The 25,481-nt window shown below is 35.8% G+C and overlaps 2 protein-coding genes across 12 annotated transcripts in view; one reads left to right on the top strand and one right to left on the bottom strand.

The window, feature by feature from the left end:
• Mmp1 (Matrix metalloproteinase 1) overlaps positions 1-16,022 on the top strand; it is a 30,257-nt gene extending 14,235 nt beyond the window's left edge. For 2 of the 11 annotated variants that reach the window (XM_053745867.2, XM_053745868.2), the window contains exons 3-13: positions 6,960-7,089; positions 8,405-8,509; positions 8,679-8,847; positions 9,339-9,414; positions 9,918-9,995; positions 10,389-10,520; positions 11,176-11,338; positions 11,719-11,922; positions 12,033-12,289; positions 12,462-12,618; positions 15,618-16,022. In XM_053745867.2, coding sequence (XP_053601842.1) covers positions 6,960-7,089; positions 8,405-8,509; positions 8,679-8,847; positions 9,339-9,414; positions 9,918-9,995; positions 10,389-10,520; positions 11,176-11,338; positions 11,719-11,922; positions 12,033-12,289; positions 12,462-12,618; positions 15,618-15,724 — 1,578 coding nt within the window. In that variant the 3' untranslated portion in view covers positions 15,725-16,022. Of the gene's footprint in view, positions 1-6,959; positions 7,090-8,404; positions 8,510-8,678; positions 8,848-9,338; positions 9,415-9,917; positions 9,996-10,388; positions 10,521-11,175; positions 11,339-11,718; positions 11,923-12,032; positions 12,290-12,461; positions 12,619-14,334; positions 14,529-14,762; positions 14,819-15,259; positions 15,376-15,617 lie in introns of those variants that run through there. The other 9 variants (XR_008404746.2, XR_008404751.2, XR_008404749.2 and 6 more) reach the window with 9 other exon arrangements.
• Positions 16,023-16,780: 758 nt separating this feature from the next.
• Mid1 overlaps positions 16,781-25,481 on the bottom strand; it is a 42,787-nt gene continuing 34,086 nt past the window's right edge. Inside the window, exons 2-3 of the mRNA XM_053745884.1 lie at positions 23,352-23,715; positions 16,781-22,627 (exon numbers count right to left, since the gene is read on the bottom strand). Of these exons, the coding sequence (XP_053601859.1) occupies positions 22,296-22,627; positions 23,352-23,715 (696 nt within the window). The 3' untranslated portion in view covers positions 16,781-22,295. The remainder of the gene's footprint in view (positions 22,628-23,351; positions 23,716-25,481) is intronic.

Below are 25,481 nucleotides of genomic sequence, written 5' to 3' on the forward strand. Positions count from 1 at the left end.
CTGCTCATTGTTCATCACTATTGCCATCTGATCGTACTCATTTGTTTGTCCCGTCTGCCTGGCCGTGTCGGTGCCCCTGCCCCCATACATTGTTCTCCGGAATAATACAATGATTCATGATTCATGCCATCCCGTTTGTTGCCAACCACAAAATGGCTTTTCAATTTGTATTAATCATCACAACCTGATGATTATTGACAGATCTAATGCTTATCTTCGTTGAATGTCAAAGTCAAAAAATCATCCATCGATTAATATTTATGCAATATCATTTTCTGGTAGAAGTAATTATGTCGAGCTTTAACGGCTCAGATCATAATGTGTTAGGTATGATAGATAAGACGATGAATGTATGAATGTTACCTTCTTAACAAGTTTAAGGAAACTGTAAGTTTCCTTAAAGCTGCAGTTAAGCCTAAATACCTACCGTATTTAGTTTAAATACAGAAGATCTCAAGGTACACGGCACGTGTAACTTCTGATGATTGGCAAGCAATCAGCTCAAAGTTTAAATGTGAGACAATGTGCTCTCGTCCACGTGACAAACGTGAGGCTGACGGACAAAGGGCTCAATCGCTTTACTAACAATAATGAAAAAATATTAATTTTCTACATTCTACAGCGGAAAAGTGGTGGTTCACACGCGATAGATTCTATTTTAATCTTTTGACAATCACAACGTAATTGTAAGTAATTGCGGGGACAATTATCCGATGCGCGTGTGTTGAATAAGCTGCTGACTGACTGGAGGCTGTCTCAGCTTCGCTGCGGCAACGGCTACCGGTACATGTGGTCAAATACCTTAGTTAGTTAATTTACCTATGATCATATTTAGAACTCATAGAATAGTTACCAAACACGAAACCATAGCGCAATTTAAGAATTGCAAAATATAAGCTCTAACTAGATACCTACTGGTATTATTTGATTGAATGGATTTTTGTTACCCTTTCATACAAAATTAACGAGATGTTTATGTTGTGGATTTATCACACATGTAACCAAATACGGCACTTTCCAAACGTCCTGGATAGTCTAATCTCGTGAGCATTCTATAATAATAAATATCTACTAAGTTCATCATTTACTGATATACTTAATCATATCGTATGTACCTATGTCTTTATTTGTTTGTTAAAACCGATTTAATCATTTCTATTTTTGTACATTTTGTGGAAGCAGAATAGGTACGGTTACCTATTTACCGCGTTGTCACAAATTAAACATAAGGCTATAAATCACTGCGGCTCATTTTATTCCTGACATTAGAATTCCATTATATGTTTATTTAGTTGCGGCAATCGATGAACATTCCTGAAACTACTCACGTTCTCCAGCTAGCGTCATTAACTTATTAAACAGTTTGCAATTACGACAGGATAAAACTACCGATCCATTAGTGGTTACATACATGTTTATTGACGCCGTAAACAATGCTGCTCTATGAATATTCTAAGTAAAAAATAATTTATTGGAATACCGTGTATCTCCGATCGTACAAATCAAATTGTGCACGTCGTAATCGAGAAACAAAAGCACTGAAATCATTAACTACGAAAGTGCGCAGTAAAGGATATTCATATCAATAGGTGAACCAATTACGCCACGTGAAAAGACGAAGTAATCAAGTCCACGAGTAGATAATGGCGCAGCATCGAAATCTGTCACCCCTCAGGTATGTACCTGCGCCTGCGTCGGAACGTGGCCGTAATGTAACACTTATATGCAATTGCGTGATACCGATACACCATAAATTAGTCCATTATAAGTAACGTATAGGTTAAGCCACGAGCGAAGAAAAATACTGATCTAGTAAACATGTCGTGAAGATGGATTAATTAATTCAATTAAGTTTGTTTTGCAACTGGTAATTGACATAGAACAGTTATTTTTCCACAATACATTGTGAAGATGTCATTATTATTGCAGATATGCACATAGTTGACCATAAATTTAATCTGACCATAAATAAATATCAATTTTCTATCGCTTTACCTGAATATAATTAATTTATCAAAATTTCTATAAAAGCTTACATAACTCTCAGTTTTATAAATTAAGAGAAAGAAGAATCTTTTCCTTTTCTGTAAATCATTGTGTGAAATATAAGACAATGAAAATTATGGTCAATAATAAATAGTATACGTCAAGTTATGGAGATAGAAGGAAGCACACACATACTTACACGTGCCAGTATTCTCAGTAAGGCATATCGGAGTGATCGTCTAGACCAGATGTACTTCTAGGAACAATGTTGCGTGACATAGGTCAAATCGTATTTAACAACAACACCTATTAAGCCACCGGTGATGCAGCTCGGAATGAGGAACTTTAATTAACCCATTGTTAGAGAGTTATGTTGTATCAGTTGTGACTTGGCTATTTTTTTCGATTTTCGTACCAATAACGTATACCCAATATAAGCTTTTGTATTCCTAACATTTTCAAAGTTGTCAACGGTGTGGTCACCTTTCCTATCATTATCGAGTCTCTACGTTAAGCTTATGAATTTATTGTCTAACTTTTAAAATATTTCTTCGGCTTTAATATATAAATAAACTAATTTTAAACTGAACGTTTTCCTGGTTACTTCCACAGTAATCCGGTCCGCTTTCCTACTTTTACGTCTCCATTTCGCACGGTCGTCGGCATCCCTAGTTGTCAGACCATAAATAAGCTTTACTATCTTAAATTAGGAGAGGATTCACGTAAAATTCAAGTTGCTTTGAATGAACAACCGGTGACCCACGTCGGCCATGTAAATTGTGGCCAAAGTCAGTTATCCAATACACAATAGTGATGTACCAACGCAATCACAATTGAAGGTGTCATTACCTGTGCCCGCATGGCTTACATGTAATCGTTTAAACACATAATAGCTTTGTGATCATACTAGTATATGTTTATCTACGTGTATCTACGTAATATTTTCATTTTACCTAATAAACTAATTTTTACAATAAAGCTATGTTGCGTGTTACCATTCAGTAAAATTATGTTATTGAACAACTTCTCGATGGGAACCGCGACAAAATCGTGAAAAATAAATCAGCTGTTCTATTGTATCAAATAAAATCTAAATAATTTTCGATGCTGAATGAAGAATTTGTAATGATTATATTGGAATTATCATTGTTTTACATTAATTAAATGCAACTTGCGGTATAAACATTTATATATGATACAACTAGTAAATCAGTTAAATTTAGAAAATCAGTTAAATAAAGTACGGTTTTACCTTAGTATTAATTAATCAACTGTGTGAATCAACTGTTAACTCATAAAATAAATAAAGCACAATCAATGGAAGTAAGCAGAGAAAGTGCCTTACACGGAGTACAGAGCACGAGCAATACACCATAATACATCCACCTGCTCTTAAATATGTATTATTCATTATATGGCTGTTACGAATAGCTAGGTTTTATGTTTATAACGACCACTTAACCTAATTTGCTGGCATTGGAATGTTTTTTTAATTATGAATAATAGTCATGAAAATACGATGTTCATGACTATTATTTATTTACACACAAATATATAACAAATATCATATTTACCTATTTACACCGTGTGTGCACACAAAAAGAGTTTTCATTTATGTATTTTTGGTATCAAACTTAACATTTCAAGAATATTTAACAAGTTAGATTTTAAAAATATATTTCTTAAGTTATTGAGTACCTACCTCCGAAAGCACAAAAATTTACATACTAGGTCTTTAGAGCGCTTGTAGCCTGAAGCGATTTGTGTTGACGCGATCTCGACCCAGCCTCCTACCGTTATAGGAGCATACTGACCCCGATACGCCTTTACGAATTTTGTTATTTAACTGCAGACATAATTGGTTCCAAAAGCGATCCTCACATTATCTTACTTACCGTTTGCATTCATGTGTAAAACGGGATGTTATAACACTTTTAATTCTTCTTTTATAATTTTTATTTTCGCAACAAATTAATTCTTTTGTTTAATTCCGAACTTAAATGAGTATTGGGCATTTATTGTGGTAACCAGAAGAGTAATTCACATATATTTGCGATTTAGCACACAATCGGAGGTTCAGCGGCAACGGATGTCAACGCCCGCCGCGGCTCGCCCAAATCTCAAATTCCCAGGCATTAGTCATTGACAACTTGAAATTTATAAGTTACACTACATGTTTTTGATATTAGTTAAGCATTTTTATACTTAGGCATGTTTATTGTGAGAATTTACAGATTTCTCCTAATTCCAGTTAGCCTACAGAGTTGAAATTTCCCACTTCGCTTCAGTTTTCATGACAATGCATTATTATGATAAGCCTGACCTGTTGGTGCACCCAGGATCGGCTTCCAATGTGGGCACTCCTCAACAGACATAGGTTTTATGTCAGGCGTTAAATGTCGCAAGATCTCTCTGACGACAATGAAAGCTTTTGGCCAAAATGTAATTTTTGTAAACTTGTTTACTTAAGGTTTCATTTGTAAAATTTTATGCTGAAAGAGCACTGATAAAATAAACTGGACATTACGCTCAGAAATTGATGCAAAGTAAAATCGTAAGCGAAGGACGAAGTCGAGAAAATATAATATATCCAATACTTACAATATTATATATACACTTACAATATTATATAAATATATATCAATACACAAACGTGTGTGGGAAGGTACAAGTACACTTATGTGGAACAATATCCAAAACACTTGATATGTGCCAGGCACCGCGGACTTTTTTGTTTGGTCAAGATATTTTACGTATAAATGGGTAAATAAAATACATAGTTATGTGCTAAAGGGTCATCGTAAAGTGCAATATCTCCTTACAAAATATGTATCAGATATGAATCACTATTGGACAAACACAAAAAAAAACTTGAAAACTCGTGTAAAGAAAATATATGTTTCATATATCACCAGTCAGCCTTGAATAAACAATACAAGTCATGGACTTTTGGGGGTGTTGACTGGCAGACGAACATAGCAGTGCTATTGACGGTGTGTGAGTATTACTGGCTGCCGGTGGAAACAAAGAAAAGCGGCCAACATTGCTGCGTATGCGCACATTGCAATGCGGCGCACGCGAGTGCACCGCCTTTGCCGATACTAATACACAAGGTTACTCATGTTTTCAATTCCCATGTCGTGAGACCTTAGTTCTAAATATTTTATATATGGTTTCTTTGTATCTTTGTAAAAAAAATATTCTTTAGCCATTTTTTATCTTATTGCGTATTTATTTATATACATTATGAATTTTTACATGGGTGTATCGTATCTTACTTATTCTCTACGTATTCAACAATCATAATAATTATCAGTATTTTTACATCGAATTGATGACAAGGATAGAAAAGGTAGGCGTACAAAGACGGGAAGAGACCTCTTTAGGTCAACATACCTCGTAGACTTTTCTGTTTTAGAGATTATCATTCCAAATCAGATCAGATCATAAACGAAATCGTTTTGTGGTATCAAAAACATCGCTAATAAAACATGTAAATTGTTTTGCCAAGTACCAACCTAAGTTAATAAATTAAATTACGAGCGATTAAGAAAATGTATCACAGGCACATGCATGACACGGCGTTACGTCGCAGTGTTATCCTTATCAAAGAGGTTGACAATAAACAATGGGTGGCTAACCTTGCGACGCTGCAAGATAATATCATGTACCAGAGATAAAAGAGAGCGTAAACCTTTACTGCTTGGACCCATGTCATACGAAGAATTATAAATAATCCAGGAAGTGAGTGGAGTGAGATTAGTAATTTGAATCAACTTCTATCCGTTCTTACACACGTATTTTAACAGTGTGGCTATAATTGCGTTCTAAAAAAATTTTATTTGTAACTAGTTGCCCGCGGCAAGACCCTATGACATGACACTAGTACCCTATGACACTTCAGCTCTCTAACTATCTATACACCAAAAATTACCTCAAACAAACAAACACACTTTCACTTTCATATTTATATAGTTTAGCTGGACCGTTATAGGTCTGCATCAGGTATTCAAGATCTTCGATTCTTATACCTCAATAGAAAATGCTCATCAGACTGAACAACTTTTGTCAAGCCGTCATTTCTATATTTCCTATAGTATAGTTCTCCATCATAGGTGTTCCAGTTTTCAAAATCATTTATACCCAGGCTTAATAGTTATATGTATATAAAAAAAGTTTCATTCGAATCCGTACAGTAGTTCCAGAGATTAGCGTGTGCGAACAGACCAACAGACATACGGACATGCAGAGAAACTGAGAACATATGACTCTATTGCCTAATTTTGTTTTTATGTAAATATAATCAATGTACAGATTTTTTTCTACTGTTGTATTTTATATTCAGTTTAAATGAAGATAGGTATTGAATTATATGGTAGGTTTTTATATTATTTATGTGGAATCAATGGCAACTTCTGCAGTCCGTTTCCTTTACAAAATTTTTGACTGACACATCACTCTTCATATTTGATAAATCAAACCCTGAAACTTAAGTAGCGATAATTTATAATCAGAAATAAAGTAAAATATGAGGAAGCAGATATACCTATACATTTCTTACGTCTTAAATATTTATTACATAGAGCTTTAGTCATTTGATTAATAATACCTATAATAATTACATAATAATGTGAAGACGAGAATAAATAACAATAAAATCAAGTGTATATCGCATCATAGGCAAACACATTGCATAAAAACATAAAATATTCATTATCTTTTATTTCTTCTAGTACGAAGATATTATTATGCCATGATAAAATAATGAATTATTATAATTATAGTATTCCCATAAATATATAGGAACTTATTGATTATTTATTATATTTATAGGCTCTTTTTATTAGTTTTTAAATGTCAATTGTAGTTTGCATCTCTCTCTCATACATCTTATTCTATGAATGACTTTGTTAAAAAAAAATTTACAGTACAATTTTTTTCTATTTTTTAAATATTTTATCTTTTTGTTTCAGATGTACCTAGATAAATTTGGATACCTAAGCCCTAAAATACGGAATCCCACAAGTGGGCATATCATTGATGAGAGTTTATTCCGAAAAGCTGTTGCTGAATTCCAGAGCTTCGCTGGACTGAACACAACAGGTACGACTTTGACAACAACCGTAAAGTCGAAGAGACACGGTGCACGTATAGAATATAATTTGGAACTGTGTATAGGATACCTTTTATCCCAAAATAGTCACGGGAACTAAGCTGCGAAGAGTAACAAGTAGGTCATTAAAAATTACAATTCAGGAAGATAGAATACAACATGACATGACTGACATGAGTGATGATGCATTTCTTGAATTACCACAGTTGACGTAACTAATGGCAGTGTACTCTGACCTTGCATAGTACATTGAACAGTTCTATCATTTTGATATAAAAACTAACATCTCCTGTTCATACACTGCAATTGAGCGGCCCTGACGTGTTCTCATAGCTCTCATAGCCATCATGTCCATACATTGACAATGCAAAACTAGGTACTTCGACCCACAACAGACTTAACCACCATACATTTATGTGAGTGGAATCAAATCGTCTTAATACTACGTGATTAGAGATGAGAAGTAGTTTATTGGTCTCCAATGTCCATACCTGAACGTATTATATAAGCATATAATGCAGTGGACGCAAATATACATTATTCATCGTAAGTGCACGGGTTAGTTTGAAACTGTGAGTGAGAACTTGGGACAAATTAGATACCTTAACTGATACACGTAATCAACGCTCACTTTTCTTCATATATATATTTTAGTAATTATTTATTAAAATTTTATAACAGTGTATGCATAACTAAGTAATATAACTTCACTAACTTTTAAATATTTCGTTGGATATAGCTTGTAATATGTGATGTAAATGTCCAGTACGTATGAAGCATACATTTAATTAAGGATTATTATTTGAATTTGTCATAGTGACATGAAGCAGCAATCAATGGCCGCGTCGCCTATAGGCGTTGTTCCTGTTTATTCATGGTTTTCCGCCTGCGGTACGTTCGATGGGATTGCGTAATTACTTCCTTATACACTGCAAAAACTGCCATGGTGTGCCTCCTACATAATAGACGTCATTGTAAAATTTATTTGACCAAATTAAGTAGTTAATCGATTTAAATATATACCTAGGGAAAAATAAAACAATGTTCTGATTCTGCATGATTGCTAAATATAAGAACACGTGTTGCGTTTGTTTTTACATTAATAAATGATGTGATAATTATTGTAGGTATAAATTTAAATGTTAATTAGTTATAAATTAATATGTTGTGATATTGTTGTATTAATTAAAATATAATGACACAATTTCATTATTACAGCACAGCTATTAAATATAATTAGATATTAATTAATTGAATTAACAACCATTTTGAGATTGGTTTAAAACTTCCATTTCTATTTTTCAGGCGAATTAGACGAAGAGACGAAAAAGGTGATGGCGATGCCTAGGTGTGGCGTGAGAGACAAAGTAGGCTTCGGAGAGAGTCGTGCCAAGAGATACGCGCTGCAAGGCAAGTAAATAATAGTTGACAAGTTTCCTTTCTTCCATTCATACGCTAAATGCCAGGTTAACGGTCTTCAGCATCGCTGGCTGTCAGATCACAACGTGAGTGTGAAATTTTGTTTGTTTTTAGGTAAAAACTTTAGTATAGAATAATTGACAGATGACCAATTTTGCAGGATCCAGATGGCGCATCAAGAACCTGACGTACAGGATAGCCAAGTACCCGTCAAGACTGAACCACGCCGACGTTGACTTGGAGCTCGCCAAAGCGTTCTCCGTCTGGTCCGACTACACCGATTTGACTTTCACACAGAAGCGCTCCGGACAAGTTCATATTGAAATTAGGTGTGTAAATATTATTATTTAAAATAATATTGAAGCCGGTTTAATCTTTTAAAGTTCTTTTATTAAGTAGTTTGCAATAATACTTCCGCCGTCAAAACTTACAACACAAATTATTATATGTTTAAAATCCAACAACACAAATTATGTAATATGTGTAGTTGATAACATTTTCTTATTTTTTATCACAAATTATACAAAATTACCAAGATAATTTGTTAACTATGTATACATAAAAAGAAAACGAGTCAGAAGGTCATAATAAAACAAATTGATGTTGTGGTCTACTAATTGCTCAATAAATCTAACCTTAAAAAATCATGGCTTCCAATCTGAATGATCATAGTTGAATGAGTTAAAGAGAAAGTTAATAAATTTTTTGTTAAAATGTTACAAACAACTATCAAATTTTATGTTTGTAGACATATATTATTTCTAGTAACACATGTATATTATTTGTAGACCTTTGCATAAAATTATTTTAATGTGTATAGATTCGAGACGGGTGAGCACGGAGATGGTGACCCATTTGACGGACCTGGAGGCACCCTGGCCCATGCTTATTTCCCTGTAAGTAACATTAATTACATAAGTATATGTTCATAGGAAATTTCCCCGAATAGTTAGCAAATAAAATAAAAGCGATAGTACTAGCAAATAGTTTAAAATGTTGTAACACTTTATTATTTGTGCTCTGTTATTTTCATTCAATGAAATAATTTGCATAGAAAGTAAAGGCGGAAGTAAAGCGTTAGCTCTAATAAACGGTGAAACTGCCATTACGTCATCGTTGTTATTCAGATAAGGCTTTTTTTGTTACTAAAATTGTAATTGTACCTTACTAATTCCAAAATAAATATAGGTAGTTACTTAAAAGATCGTTGACATGAGGACCTTATTTAACAATTTCCTTTTGTTACCTGTCTGACCTACAATACATTATTAGTTGTATGTAGTATATGAATATGAGTAAATCGTAGTTATGTTTGTACAGTGATTCAAAGTCTTTGTTTTGTATTTGATAGCTAAACTAAATATTAACTTTGTACTGAGTTCATGTTTTCGCTTTGCAGGTTTATGGCGGTGACGCGCATTTTGATGATGCTGAAACCTGGACCATCAACTCCAAAAGAGGGACTAACTTATTTCAGGTACAATACCCTTAAAGTAATTGTAGGTTATCTGAAAAGTCAAATGAATGTAAACACGACTACCATAAAACCTTCAGGCCAGTGCAGATGAAACAGAGGTACTAAATGAGTAATGCGTACTTATGTGTATTTGTATGGAGTTGTGACGTGTACCATATAAAACAAGCTTCACGCATTACATTACACGCCATTACATTACGCATTACACGGCACTCGAACCCTGAAAGCATAAATTTTAGACAATTTTCATTACAATAATAGTGTAGTATAAAAATAATTTCATATGTGAAAAACCTTTAAACATCAAATTTTAAGCGAAATTAACATCCCTAAACTAATTTCATGATGACTTTTTCGGAATAAAAAGTCTTTAAACACGTTATTGTGCCACAGGTGGCTGCCCACGAGTTCGGCCATTCCCTGGGTCTCTCCCACAGCGACGTGCGGTCCGCGCTGATGGCCCCCTTCTACCGGGGCTATGACCCTGCCTTCCAGCTCGACCAGGACGACGTCCAGGGTATTCAGGTAAAGTCAACTTGGGGCAAAAATACATTTATTGTATGTATGTTTGTAACGGGATAACTTACGAACCGTTGGTCTGATTTTGATGAAATTTAAAAGGTATGTAGGATCTGTCAATAGAATTTTTAAATTCGTGGGGCATCAAAATCGGTTAAGTAGATTTTGAAATATTCACAATTTTGTAAAAACTAATAAAAAATTTATTGTGTTCGCGAAATCTAAGTACGCGGCGAACAACTAGTTATGTCACACTAACTGTACCACGCCTTCACCCTTTGTGAAATTTTCAGAAAAAGGGGACGATCCCGGCTTTTTAACCCCACCATCACATATATATCGAATTATTTTAATTTACAACGAAAGCTAAAAAATACCAAGAAATGATGCTATTAGATGCAAGGATTTTATTATAGTTCTCCAATATACAAAATGTAGTCACAATTTATGACAATTTCACGTGATTGAGTAACAAATATTACACTCTCTCACTTACATCTTCATAAACAAACTCTCGAATTTTCCTAGAGTATTAGTAGGGAGTAGGATTAAATACATGAAAAGTTCTATAAACCGTACCACTATTGTCATTATAGATATAAACTACTCAATACATTATTGTGTAAATGCAAATGTAACACAAATTTTCTTATCTCGACAGGCGTTGTACGGCCGTAAAACCCAAACGGATATCGGTGGAGGGTCTGCGCCCGCGCCGGCCCCCAACACGCCGCGGCCTTCCGCCGAGGATCCCGCACTCTGTGCTGACCCCAAGTTTGATACCATCTTCAATGGTGCCGATGGTTCTACATTCATATTCAAGGGTAAGCTGAAACATCTTGAGGTTTTTTGAAAGCAAATCACACAGCTTGTCTTCGCGCCATGATAGATACTATATTTTATAACACATTCATTATAGGTAAACAAACAAGATCCAGGTCAATCTGAAAAACGATGATTTTCGACCTTCAGGCCAGGGATTTCCAGTGTAATAACCCATCTAGCTGCAGAGATTGTAAAAAGTGTATTACCTAGTACCTACCTATGTATAGTAAGAGAACATTTATTAGATAACTACTCGTACCATTAGTAATAGCAAATAAAACATCGTAGTAACATGTGGAAACTTGTAACTGGAGTCATTGCAATTCCATTCTCCGGTGATTCCATTAGGTACATAACAGTAATTAAATTTGAATTATAGGAGAAAACTACTGGAGACTAACTGAAGACGGCGTAGCATCTGGCTACCCTCGTCTGATCTCCCGCGCTTGGCCTGGCTTGCCTGGCAACATCGACGCTGCCTTCACCTACAAGAACGGCAAGACTTACTTCTTCAAGGGCTCCAAGTACTGGAGGTACAACGGACAGAAGATGGATGGAGACTACCCGAAAGATATCAGCGAAGGTAGCTTATTAATCATTTTCATTATAGTGTAGGTGAAGTACATTTTAATGTCTCACATAGAGAACTTCTATAGTTTATTTGCGATTTTGCATAAATAATCGTATTTTCAGGTTTCAGTGGCATTCCTGATAATTTAGACGCTGCCTTGGTCTGGTCTGGCAATGGCAAGATCTACTTCTACAAAGGCTCTAAATTTTGGAGGTTTGACCCCACGAAGCGGCCGCCAGTCAAGGCCACCTACCCTAAGCCCATTTCAAACTGGGAGGGCATTCCGGACAATATTGATGCTGCCTTACAATACACAAATGGATACACATATTTCTTTAAAGGAGGTTCCTATTGGAGGTTTAATGATAGAGCATTTAGCGTAAGTACTTCTTTTATTAATATCATATTTTATGTTTTTATTTCAAACATTACGATTTAAAATCAAGCTATAAATCGATTAAAAGCTAAAAAGTATATAAAATATTATGTCTTTAGATATTTAAAACTATTTACTACCTTATATTACCTGATTAAAACTTGCTTTTTTTTAGGTTGACACAGACAACCCCGCGTTCCCACGGTCCACCGCGTTCTGGTGGCTCGGCTGCAGCAGCGCGCCGCGCGGCACCGTTGGAGGTAACTCGCGCTACGCTGCCTACACCAACTCGCCCGACGAGGACGATGTCGGCGATATCATTTTCGACGCAGGTATGTTCAGGCCCAGAATGGTAGCTTAGGAGGTCGAGACCTAGCAAAAAAAAATGCCATCGAGAGAATCGTAAATCGAATTAAAGAAGTGTATAATTGATAATGTGAACTATTTTAAAAACAACTAGATTTTGTAACAACATTTCTATAATAGTAAATATTTAATTGATCAAATCTTTTGAATGAGTAATATTATAAATTAAAACTTCAATCTAGCTTGCTGTATACCTAACTATATTCTGAAAATGTGCTTTTATTAAAAGAGTAATACATACTTTATAACTAAATGGAAATAATAAAAAAGACAAACTGTGTTGTCTACCTCAATAGTTTTAACTTTGTGCGGTTTGATGGTCTCTGTTAAAGTCTCCAGCTACCTCATTGAAAGTCTGCAGAGGGACGTCACCATCCGTTGCCGACTCCGCTATTCCATGTCTCTTTGTTTCTGTTCTTCCTGTCAACTCTTTGTCTATTAGTTTAGTCCATTTCTGTTTTTGTGTTTTGTAGGTTTTGATTGTTTGGTTTCGGTTACATTAAATTAATTACCATTATTTTTAAGATTTTCATTTGGCTATTCCGTATAAGAACTGCGTAAAGATGGTTCTTCAGAATATCAGTTATTTAATCATATTATTATTTATTCATTCTCATAATATTAAATTAGCTTGTGATATAAAATATTGTTGATTATCTATATTTCATCAATGTATTATAACCCAAGTTACATACCCTAATTTCGATTTCACTATTGTTTTAATTATTTACTACTAATTATTGCAGCTAACAATAAAACTAATAATAAATCTTTTCGCTTTGAAAACTAAACCCACTAACAATCACTAACAAAAATAATAACAATCCATGTCATTTGAGGATACTGGCCATTTAAGTGTTGGTACAAAAAAAAACTAAATTAAGATGGCAGTGTATGTTCAAATGATATAAGAGAGCGCATGGTGTAAGCCAAGCATGCAAAAATAATGCTTGCTTCAAATAAATTAAATTTGGATGGTCTTTATTTGGTGGCAGCTGCAGTGGCGGAGGGGGGACGGATCCTCGCGTCTTGCGGCTTCTGGGCGCCTGAACATACCTACCTACTGTCTTATAAAATTTTAGCTCATCGAATTTTCCACTTGACTATTTTTTTTATTAGCATTACTAAAACTCTACTTTGTTCAGATTTTCATTTGAGTTCAAAGTTTTTAAAGATGATGCTTAAATTTTTAAGAACAGTATTATTAGGAGTTACAAAATATATACCTTAGTTAATTCACGGTTTTATTTAAGTATTTGGAAAAAAATAATTTTGTTTTGCAGCAAGTAAATTAAAATCTGCACTTGCACTTAATCACTTTAGTCTACCACTACTAGTTGGATTTTTATGTCATATGGCTTAACTAGCAAAATTGTTAAATAAATCTCACTGACCTGGGTTAATTAATATAGGTATATTAATCTAGTAGAGATATAGGTATGCAAAGTTTTTTTTAAACTTAGACCAATAAAGAATTCTTACAAATTTGTTAGTGGCCATGGTGAATTATTTTTAGCAATATCAGTGTTTTCCATGTTTGGACTGTTCAAATATTGCACATCAAAGATAGTAACTAAGTGGCACGCATTCAACAACATACATATATGTTAATCCTTGTTGTCTGTGTGAAACACGGTTTACGGGAAATGTCCACGTTTCCATTTGTGTGTGTTTTTTTCTAGGTGTAAAATCATCCGCTCCCAGGTCATTCTTCTGGTTCAGGAAATAGCCTCCGCGGACAGTTCCTGAATATTGTACATAGAGAATTGCATAAAGAACAAAGACTCAATTAGTTTCTAGGAGAATATATGCGAATACCAGTGAGATTATAACATAAGCGGTGATTTTAGTACCGGCGGGCTTGTCCACGCTGTCTGTACGTTGTACTTCATTCACCTTGGCATGGTAGTTCGGCTTGCTTATGCTTCCCTCATTCACGCTAACGCCTGCTATTACTTTACACATATTAACATAGAATAAGCACATAATCTCATCATAATCATTCGTAGTAAATAGTTTAATAGAGTAATATTTTGGCAAAATTTTCACACGGAGATGGTTTATGGAGTAGAGTTAGATTATTTTGTTAAAAGTCTGGTCGGTTTTTTAGATACCCTGAAGCGTAAAATAATCGAGTTCAATATATAGACAAGGAGCCGCTTTTACGTAAGAGTTGTTAAAAATTATATCATTTTAACCGTTGCACATATCATGTTGTAATGGAAGCACTGTATTCAGATATCTAATTTTAGAACTGTTTTAATATACTAGATATTGAATTAGTTAAAATAGTTTTACGTAAATGTAACTAACACAAAGTTTGATGCATGGAGTAATTTTAAAATAAGTAATTATAAACAGATATAAATGTAAATAATACATCGTACACTCAAGTTTTTGAATAAATACATTATTCCAATATCGGAAAATATATAATTTTCTTAAAATCTATGCATGTTCATATAAATATATATGTAGCGTTATATGAACTTTCCTTTATTATGTAAATAGTATATAATCAGAACTGGTGTAGAGTATTTAGTTTGCACATTCGGGACCGGTTGCGGTGACTTAAGAATTCTTGCTAAAGGCAAGTTCATTTTTCAGTGGTCAGCCATCAGTCAGGCGGGGCTAGACTGTAGTGTGGGTTGAGTGGCGGCTCCGAGCCGCAGCCTTACGTTAGGAGGGTACTTCCTCCGCCGCGACTACACTCTCCCACTTCTGTAGGTTTCGTTTGATTACATTTTTATTTCAATCACTTTTTGTTTTAATATCGAATCAAAGTTAAATCATCATTTGCTTGGACATCACTTTGTTATAATTTTGTATGTGATGTAATCGATCAATTGTCTAATCTATGTTGTCCTGTCCACTAAACATCAGTCTATCCACACTTGGCACCCTTGCACGCCGTCTCCAGTTTGTTTGTTCAATGTTAATATTTGATGTATATGTGTATACACAGATGGGGAGGAATCAACAGGCGGGAGAGATAGCGGCGCGGGGGGAGTGCGGTTGTCGCTAGCGGTGGCGCTGGTGGCAGCGCTCTCGCGGCTGACCTCCCGCGTCTAGCGGCTGAGCTGACACCGGCCGCCCGCCGCCCCGCTCCCCGCCCCGCACTCCGGCCCGCTCCGGCCTGGACCGCGTCACCGACTGTGATCGTGTGTTGTATGCCTGTCTGCGTTCGATATATTGTGTATAGCGAATGCACTGCTGTGATGACGAATGTGTCTTTTTATACTGTTGCGAGAACGATAATAATTTAATTCGAAGTCATAGTTTTTATACTTATTATAAATAGATGAAGTAAGTTCGAGTGTGATATTGACGTAAGCGAAGTTTTTGTATTAAAATATTTAAACAAACTAAATATGACTTTTACTGTCAGACTTCCTATAAGGGATATCCACTTTGAAATAATAAACAATCTTTTATTTTAATCGGTTTATTTAACGTTTTTCTGGTTCTCCAATAATTCCTCTTAAGTTAGTAATTACAAGTTTATATGACAATATTTTTCGTTTTTATTCCATTTTCATAAACGAATTTTTTAATAAACATCTCCACAATTCATCATAACACGGTCGGGCGACCTACTGTCTCAATCGTTCTAACTCTTAGGAAAATGCAAATAATATTAAATTTCAAAACCTGTCTACTTATTCGAATGTGATTAATCTTAATTCGAGTGTCGAACGATGTCTACGTGCGGTCGCGGGGTTGGCTCGTAGCGGCCAGGAGCGCGCGCTACGCCAGTGCTACGCCGTAGCCAGGCGTAGCGTACGCCACGCCACATGGACCCCTGCCGCCCGTGCCGGTCGCGCCGCACACTTACAGAATTATAATAATTTAGATTTAGAAGGCGTAACATAAGACTTATTACACGATCACTACTCGAGAAACACCTACGACACATCCTAGATCATATCAATATATCTGAGCCCCGCGTGCTGTGGCAGTGTTTGCCGGCGCCGCACTAGTCGCCGCCGACTTGTGCTTACGGTTGTAATTATTATAAGATTTACACTACGCTACCTCTCACTATGAATTAGGCATCTTTAATGATATTATTTATATACTTTAAAAATACGTCCATGCGTTTCTTTGAACAATTCGATATTTTTAATATTTTTTTTTCAATAGTGCATTTATTATACTTGATATTAAAAAGAAACAAACATTTGGAACATAATGCCGTAAGTCCTCGTAATCATATATTTATATGATCTAGAACTCATTAGGAATAATTGGATCAACGCAATCTTCGAGAACCACCACCTAAAAAAATTCAATCACGCCAACCACAAATGGATTTTCTGTTTAGTTTGTCCAGCATAAAATGTTCCGTAAGAGTGCTCTTCGGGAATAACTAAACGCATGGCATGACGATGGCTGGGCTACAACTCGAATCTAGGTCCAACAGAACTCTATCAAATTAACACAAAACATTTATATTCAAATGGAAATAACACTAATTACATACATTATATTTATACTAATTTATGAACAGACACTTGAATTAAATATGCTGCAGAATTTAGAAAAATCCGTTATTCAGCTATGTAACTAACTAGTCGTATCATGTTACAGCCCATATCCTGTAATAGATTACACGATGTCATATCCTTTTTATTTATCTAAATAGTAGATTTCCTCCGACGCTTGGTTACCGGAGCAAAGGCAAGCACAAACCAGGCACTTGCTTAATATAAATAGAACTTGAGCCAAATGTTAGATTTTTCTAAATTTCTGTCTCAAATATACACTAAAATAAAAGCGTTGTAAATCTCTATATAATAAAAATAATCTAAAGAATTCCAATAATTAGAAATAAGACAGGTATAACAGTAACTTTCGGGGTTTAATGATGGACCATTAATGCCTAGGTACTTAATTATGTGTCGGTTTGAAATAACGCACCAAATAGTATTTACTTATAATGTATTTGATTTTTCATAAGACTTTTAACACATATCAATTGTATCTTAAGTCACTAATCCACTTCCACTAAATATTGGTAAAATTGAAGGCCATGTAATACTATTGTGGTATGTCGTCACTTCTCTCACTCAGACCACTCTCATTAGAGTGCACGTGCGAGGATACATCCGCAGCTCAATTTAGGCTAGTAAAATATTTATAAGTAGTAAATTCAATTTCACTTGTATCCGCGTACATACACAAGATTGCATATCGCTGAGGTAAATTTTAAGTTAATAAATAAGGAGTAACATAAATATAATAACACTGACATTACATGAAGTACACGCACTCGAAGTACTCTATTATAGGTATTTTTGTTCAAAATGGCTTCGACAGATATTCGTAAATGTATACTATCAAAAACTGAATTTTTTAGTTATAAATATACTAATGAACCTGAATGTTCTGTTCACTGTTAAAGGTATTTGGCAAATAGTAAAATATAATGATTTTCGTTGAAATAGATTTTTAAGTCCAGACTATGAATGATGATCTGCTCATAAAGTGTATTAAAAGTATTCGAAGAGTGTTAACCATTAACTACTCCATAAAGTCCGCATTCATTTGTGCGTGGTCTTAACGCGCTTCAAAGAGCTTTTCGTCGACGCAGAGCGTTACCGCTCCATCGTTTTAAATAGGTTTAACTTTTTTGAATTGACGAAATGGACGCACTGCACGTACGGTTCTGCATTGATTCGTGGATAGGCCGCGCCTTTATTCTTTGTTCAAAGCGGAGTGGTATTAAAATTTGCCAATATTAGTTTAATTCTGGCATATAAGATTACTGTTATCGAGCATACTATACCTTTAATACCACAGATGAAATAGCCTTACACTTTGACAGTTGCAACGTTTTTCCAGCATTAGAATACTTATAAAAATGAAAATAATGTACTGTATAAAAATATCAACATCAACATGATCGCGGACATGTTTGTTTTTGTTAATTACACATTATTTCACATATTGTTGTACGTAGAAGGCTAATATTTGGTGTTTTGCTTACATTATTCTATATTGATTACTGTACTACTACTTTACTGTGGAGAACTGACACGACGATGGACGACCCCGAAAGCGCTTTCCTGCGTTTGTGCGTGCATGTGACAGTTAAATGTGTTAGACTATCATGGAGGACATAAACCTTAAGATACCAAACAGTACATCTAGTTAATTCCCTCATTATTGATTAATTTACAATGAAAATCGATGCCACCAAGACTCGCTGAGTATGCAACTAACGAAACCGTCAAACATCAACTGAGTCTTTACAAACAACGAAATGAAAATCAAACTAGTACACGATTTCGGCAGCAGACGGAGTACTGAAAATCCTAAGTTCGTATTCCTAATCGATTACTTTCCAGTTATAGTTACAGCTAAATACATAAGTTTTCGTACACTGCTTTACATAATCAGCTTTTCTTTGTTCATATTTATTTGTGCGTTAAACATTTACACTTTATTTATGTACATCAAAACATACGTATATTATTCAAAAACATAATGTACACACTATCACCAAACGTTCAACGAAATATCAATAAAATACACCGTTGTGACTACATCTAGGGGATTAGGCGTGTGTGCGTGACGTGTGGCGAGCGGTGGAGTGTCGCCACGTCACGCCACGCCGCGCCACGCCACGCCGCGCCATTCGTCGAGGCGCTCTCCACCGGCTCGGAATTCGCTGACAGCGAGTACGACTCATGGATAACGTGTGAATTCTAAGTGATTAATCAGTAGTTACTACGAATTATTTATTGCTAACTTTGTGTCCCTACGAAAACAATTTTATTACACCTTTAGCGGCTCAATAAGAATATTTTGTCAGTGCCATTGTTGTCAACTTGATTTTAGTTTATGCAAGTATAAATACATTTACATGCAACATTCTCACCGATTTATTTCTAGCACGACGCAATTCCGAATCTACGATGTGAATTAATATATAATAAAAAATGACAGAATTGAATGATGCTGTAAGTATGTATGTATAAACAACATTCGAACCGAACTCCTCTCCTTTGGTCTTTTATCATCTACTCTAGTATAGAATAGTGAACAATTGAAGATATCAAGAGTGTAGAGCATAAACACCCACAAAGAAGAAATGCACGGTCAATGTGTAAGTTTTAACGAGTGCTTGTAATTGTTCCAATTATGTTCTAGTAATTCAATCTCTATTACTAAATTTTAGACACCTTGATAATTAACTTATATATAGATACACGTAAATGTGTAAAAATAGTTATAATAGCTTCGTGGCGAGCTTAATGAGTATTCATTGTGAGACTAGTTTACTGGTGGCTGATGTTCCAGTAATAAATAAATATATATGTAATTGGTGAATATGTAATTATAATTAAAATTTTGATTAAACTTGGCGATTTACCTATTACGTACTCTCATTTGTTTACTAAATTAAATATAAAACAGCAAATATCCTTTACAAAAAAATTGTAATTATCCATGAGTTTATATTAATTTTATTTACTTTATAATGCATCTATTTATGGTACAATTGCAAACAATCCACTCTGAACTTTATTGTAGACAATCCGAACCCTAATACCTACCTTAAATTCTCTTGAAGAGACTATCACTATGATTCTCAATATTCAACTCTTTGAAATATGAATGTAAAAATTTCAAGACAATGTGAAGAAATGTAAGACTTAGCATAAAATAAAAAATTCATTGCTTACTCGGATGGAACCATATTGTTAATAAACCGATTGCGTGGTATTCTTTCTTGGTTCTGTCGTGTGATGCGTTCACTTCATGGAAAGTGAAGGCACTAGGGATCACGATCGAATTTGATATTCGATTGAAACAACATCGACCTCGATTTTAGAATCATATTTTCAAAATCCATATTTGAATATGAATTTGATTGCGGTTCGTGACATATAATTAACTATCACCTATTATCACTATTCGCCGGTTGAATACAGAAGTTAGCGAAACTCAGAATTTTTACCCATGTTCTACCACAGCTGACAGTTATACTAAGTGTTGTATACTTAAATAGAGATAGAAGTGGACCGTCATATGACAGCACAGAACTTGAGAGAAACAAACGTCTGCAGTGATATGATGGCGACACAGAAAGTTTCATGTTGTACCCTGTATCTAGGGCAGAGATAGCACTTCCATCATCTCACAGACAGACACACAGATGGAAGTCAACAATGAAAATATTTAAAAAGCAGTAATAGACCTTTAGCACCTTCGGTGACTTCAAGTATGGGAGTGGAAACAACAAACCGTTTGACATTATGTACACGATAAAAACGTAAAAAATAACTTACTTAATATTATTATCATTTATCATTTGAATACAACAACTACATCCTCGCCCGAGGACAATATCTCAACAAATGTCCATTCAATAAAGTCTTAATAACCATTAATTATATTTGTTTTCGATCACATAATGTTCAACGACACTTCTACAATTATTTTTTAAACAAAAGAAAAATTAACAAATATAATATGTCACCTATAACATACATATGAGACCGACAATGCCCATATTGAAAGTTGTTTCATAATACACTTGACTCGATATACAATTGTACAATAATATATATAAAATCAATTTATATAAAAATCATTTTCAACCATGTTACATCTGCAATATTATTTGATGATAGTTCATAAGACGGATATTTACATATAATTTTCATTATATGCATTAATCATGCTTAAATACTTACAAAACAACAACTACTTTTATTTAATCCTATGTTACTTTAGTCAATATTAAATATAGACCAGCTATTAGGCGATTCCGCTGACGGAGGGGCATTAGCTGTGCCGCGTCAAACCAGCGCTTTCTAGTGTCATTTTCCGAAACTTCTCTCTGCCAGTCTCTCGTCGTCCCCTCCGCTTGTAATGCAATATGAAAATAATTCTCTAAGAACCGATTCCGATTGATAATATTACTATAGTAAAAGAATAAAAATTTTATAAGCATGTTATAATTATGAACAATTACTTTTTCATGACATATTGAAAATGATCTGCTATTGATGTACGACTATTACTTATATAATTTTATCAAGTTAGTTTAGACTTGCAGAGCTCTAATGTATTGTATCACATACTTCTTAAACAAACTCATCGAATCTATTATGGTGTATTCGTTCCAGAGATTTTTTACTGTTAAACTAAAATACTACAAATCAATGCCAACAAACATAATGCCATGATAAAATCAATCCAAATGAAATCTGAAAGTTAATATCCTGTTAGTGATGTAAAATAGAGTTAAATTTAAAATATACATAACATCTTCACATGACACAAAATTTTAAGTGTAGTTCGTTTACGATTTGTGCCGAAAACATTACTAAACATACTGGCCGGAACGTCGGCAAACAGCGCTTACGAGATAAATGCATAAGTAATAATTCCAGACATTTGGTGTTTCTATAATTTGGGTGTATCAAACATTCGGACACAAATATCAACTTATAGTCTATACGCCTAGGCACTCGCGGGGGCGGAGCCCTGCGCTCCGGCGCCGCGAATCGCTTAGATCATCGAACTCGTAACCGCGCGTAATTTATTATCATAAGTACAGCACTAATAGAAGTTCAGATCGCAGGCCAGCGATCGCGGATGTGAGGGTGCGACGCACGTTAACGTAAAACTATAACCTCGAACCGCGCACATTCACTAGAGGCGTGGACGCTGTCCAGTGAGTCCGAGACTGCGCGGCGAGCACAAAGAGGAGCGCCGCTGCGAGGAGCGCGGGATGTGAGACCGGCGGTCGGGTGCCGGCTGCCGGCGCCTGGTACGGCACGGAGCAGGTGGGCACGCGCTCGTCCACCGCCGGACAGCGCTCCGCGTCCGGCCGCAGGGTCTCGCTCAGCCGCGCCTCGCAGCGGTAGCACAGCCGGCCCTCGCAGTACCAGTAGCAACACTCGTCTGGCCCATAGTTGGACTTGTTCGCCTGCGCTCCTGTCTCTGGGATGCGCGGGTCTGAAAATGTTGATACACAATTAGAATATTGAGAAAAAATAAATAAAAAATTTAAGAAACCAACTGCAGTTTTTGGCGTAATTGAACAAAAAAACCTTTATCAGAATAGTTTCAGCCGTTTGGATGTATATACGATGCCACGGACAGGCATACAAATACAAAGACATTTTAAACTTATAACTCCCTTTTTGTAGTCGGGAGTTAAAGGGCATTTTGGGTTTCTGTCAAGTGAACAAGTAATGAAAGGTGTGCATTTATTCCTGATGTTAGTTATATTAGACACACGAAGCAACAATTGGTCAGACAGTGTAGAGCAATATTTGTGAGAATATGGAACACAATTCCTATTGTATTTATTTTTTTGCTTTTTGGTTTTGAACCGAGGCCAAGCACTGTTGGCGATCTAATCACGTCTAATTCACAGTACCAACGCCTATGTTGCATATCGCCCGCCGCTCGCATGTCCGCTTTGTTTTTGCCAGTAAATATTATGTATACAATCTGCTGTGGTAGGTATTTGTAAGTTTTCTATTTATATTTTTTTTTATTAGTGTATCCAGTGCAAGAATGATTTTGGACACGGAATTTAGTTTACTTTCTTCATAAGTTACTTTAAAAACATGATGGGCATGTCGAAAGAACATGTCGTCAGAAAATAGCATACTGTGACTGAATAATGATTTGAGAGGCACAAGAGTTTTAGTGTTAGATATACACCACGTACCGAGGCATAGGAAGGTGGGCTCGCCAGCGTACTGTGTGGGGTAAGCAGGCGCGCGGTCCGCCGGCAGGAAATATGGGCAGTGTTGCTCGACGAGCTGACAAACTGAGAGGCAAGGCTTGAGTCTGGCCAGTGGCCGGCCTGGGCCAGCGGCGGCGGCGCGGACCCATCGTCCCACGACGCCGCCGGCGCCGGCGCCGCGCCGCCGGTCCAGGTGGCCCACACGCTCGAGATGCCGAGCATGCCAGCGCGCTGTGTGCTCGGCCGGCGCTCGCCGAGATCTACCCCCCTCCTCCCCACCTTCTTCTGCGCCTTCTTCTACCCAAAGTGGCACCATTGTACTACACGCCCACCGCCGATAAGTTTCCTGGAATGTACAGAAATAGATTTTTCAGTAATGTTTATCGATACTAATGTAGTCTAATTGGAAACATAAAGTTAGGTCTAATACGTTTAATAATTCTACTTTATATTAATCGTGAAGAAACTTGTACTCTACTTAATGGTTTATGTGTTCTATTATACAGTAACTTAATACAGATCAATCAAGAATGGAACGACCACGGAGTCAAGAAAGCTGTTGTGAATTTTCAATCCATGTTAATATAAAAGATCTAACCTTTATCTCTACCCATGTTCTACATAATGTTTATTACAAATCTAATTTTTGTAATATTATAAATTTAGCTAAATAAGCATCATAGTAAGAGCTAGAAATTTGCTTCTCAAATGTCTCTTCCGACCTCTGCACCTAAGGAAATAACGGGGAAGGCGGTGACAGCTGGCGCTCTGGCGACCCTTCTCACTTTTATCGTTATTCAGCATTTTTCACTCCGCGCAGAATCGCCGCTCACAGGCAGTGATTAATTAGTTATCAAGCCCGCCGCTGGTAGCCACTAGCACAAAATAATAAGAATTCAGAAAGATAACCCGTTTGTTGAAAATAGGTTATAGATAACGAAATCACGTCACGTATTTCTACTTTTAATACTACTAAGCAGGCCAAGATCATAGTTACTGCGCTTTGCTGAAGTGATTCCTGCAACACCACCCAACCGTCATCGCACGTGCGTTGCCGGCGTAGTCTCTTTTGGCACAGTACCCTGTTAATTCACTGCCTCACTCCTCTCTCTTGAAACCGGAACTCTGTTATTGTGTTGCGGTTTCAAAACAAGGAAACTGTAAGTATTGCTGTTTGGCGGGAAATAGGTGATCTATTTCTTTAAATGTATTTTGGTTGGTGTATTAAAAAAACTAAGGACGTCCTTGGGGAAGACCAAGAATGTGGTGGAAAAGCGACGTGAACAAGATAGCCGGTTCAAATTGGATCCAGAGACCTCAATGTCGGAAGAGATGAAAAGATGTTGAAGGAGGCTAAAGAAGAGTAAGAAGAATAACTTTTTTTCTTCAAAACTAGTCGCCTTTTCTGGTCTTTATTTGTTTTGTGCTTACTACTCAAAAGAAAAAAGAGCATGTATCGTGCTCGGTAACAAGATATCCGTTGTTAAACATCGACCTTTTGTTCTCGGAAAAGGGGAGCGTGGTGGAAGAGTAATATAAAATGTTTGAATTATATTATTAAATGAGTTTAGTTAAGTATTTACGATACCTCAGGGCATTAACATGTACTTAGTTATTTTTAATCAAACATCTCTTGCATAGCATAGGTATTAAGAAACTTAAAATCTGCACAGGGAGAACTTATAACCAAGTGAATTAAAAACGCACTATATCAAACACATTTTATAACAGGTAGAAGGAAAATAAAGTCCACCGCAAACTAAAACAAATTAAATGAATTTGGGTGATCATCATCAATTTTCTAGATGGTTTCAAATAAAACAAAGATTCGACCTATTGTTGCCTATCAGCTGCCTAGGCTATGTGTCCCGTAGTCGCTTCGTAATATAACCACGTGAGGGTAGATATCGAATGGTGCTTTTCTAGGGCGGAACCACACGCTTTAGCTCATATTATCTTAACATTTAAACATAAATAGATATATACTTCCGAGACATGCATGATTTTTATGACATAATTTTAATTATACACTGGAACTAATTTGTTAAGCAGCTCTTCTATTGGCTACTCAAAGAGAGTTCTCATTAACCACCTGTGTGTCGTGGATGGGTT

This window comes from Plodia interpunctella, chromosome 5, assembly GCF_027563975.2.
Source record: "Plodia interpunctella isolate USDA-ARS_2022_Savannah chromosome 5, ilPloInte3.2, whole genome shotgun sequence".
NCBI classification, from domain to species: Eukaryota; Metazoa; Arthropoda; class Insecta; order Lepidoptera; family Pyralidae; genus Plodia; species Plodia interpunctella.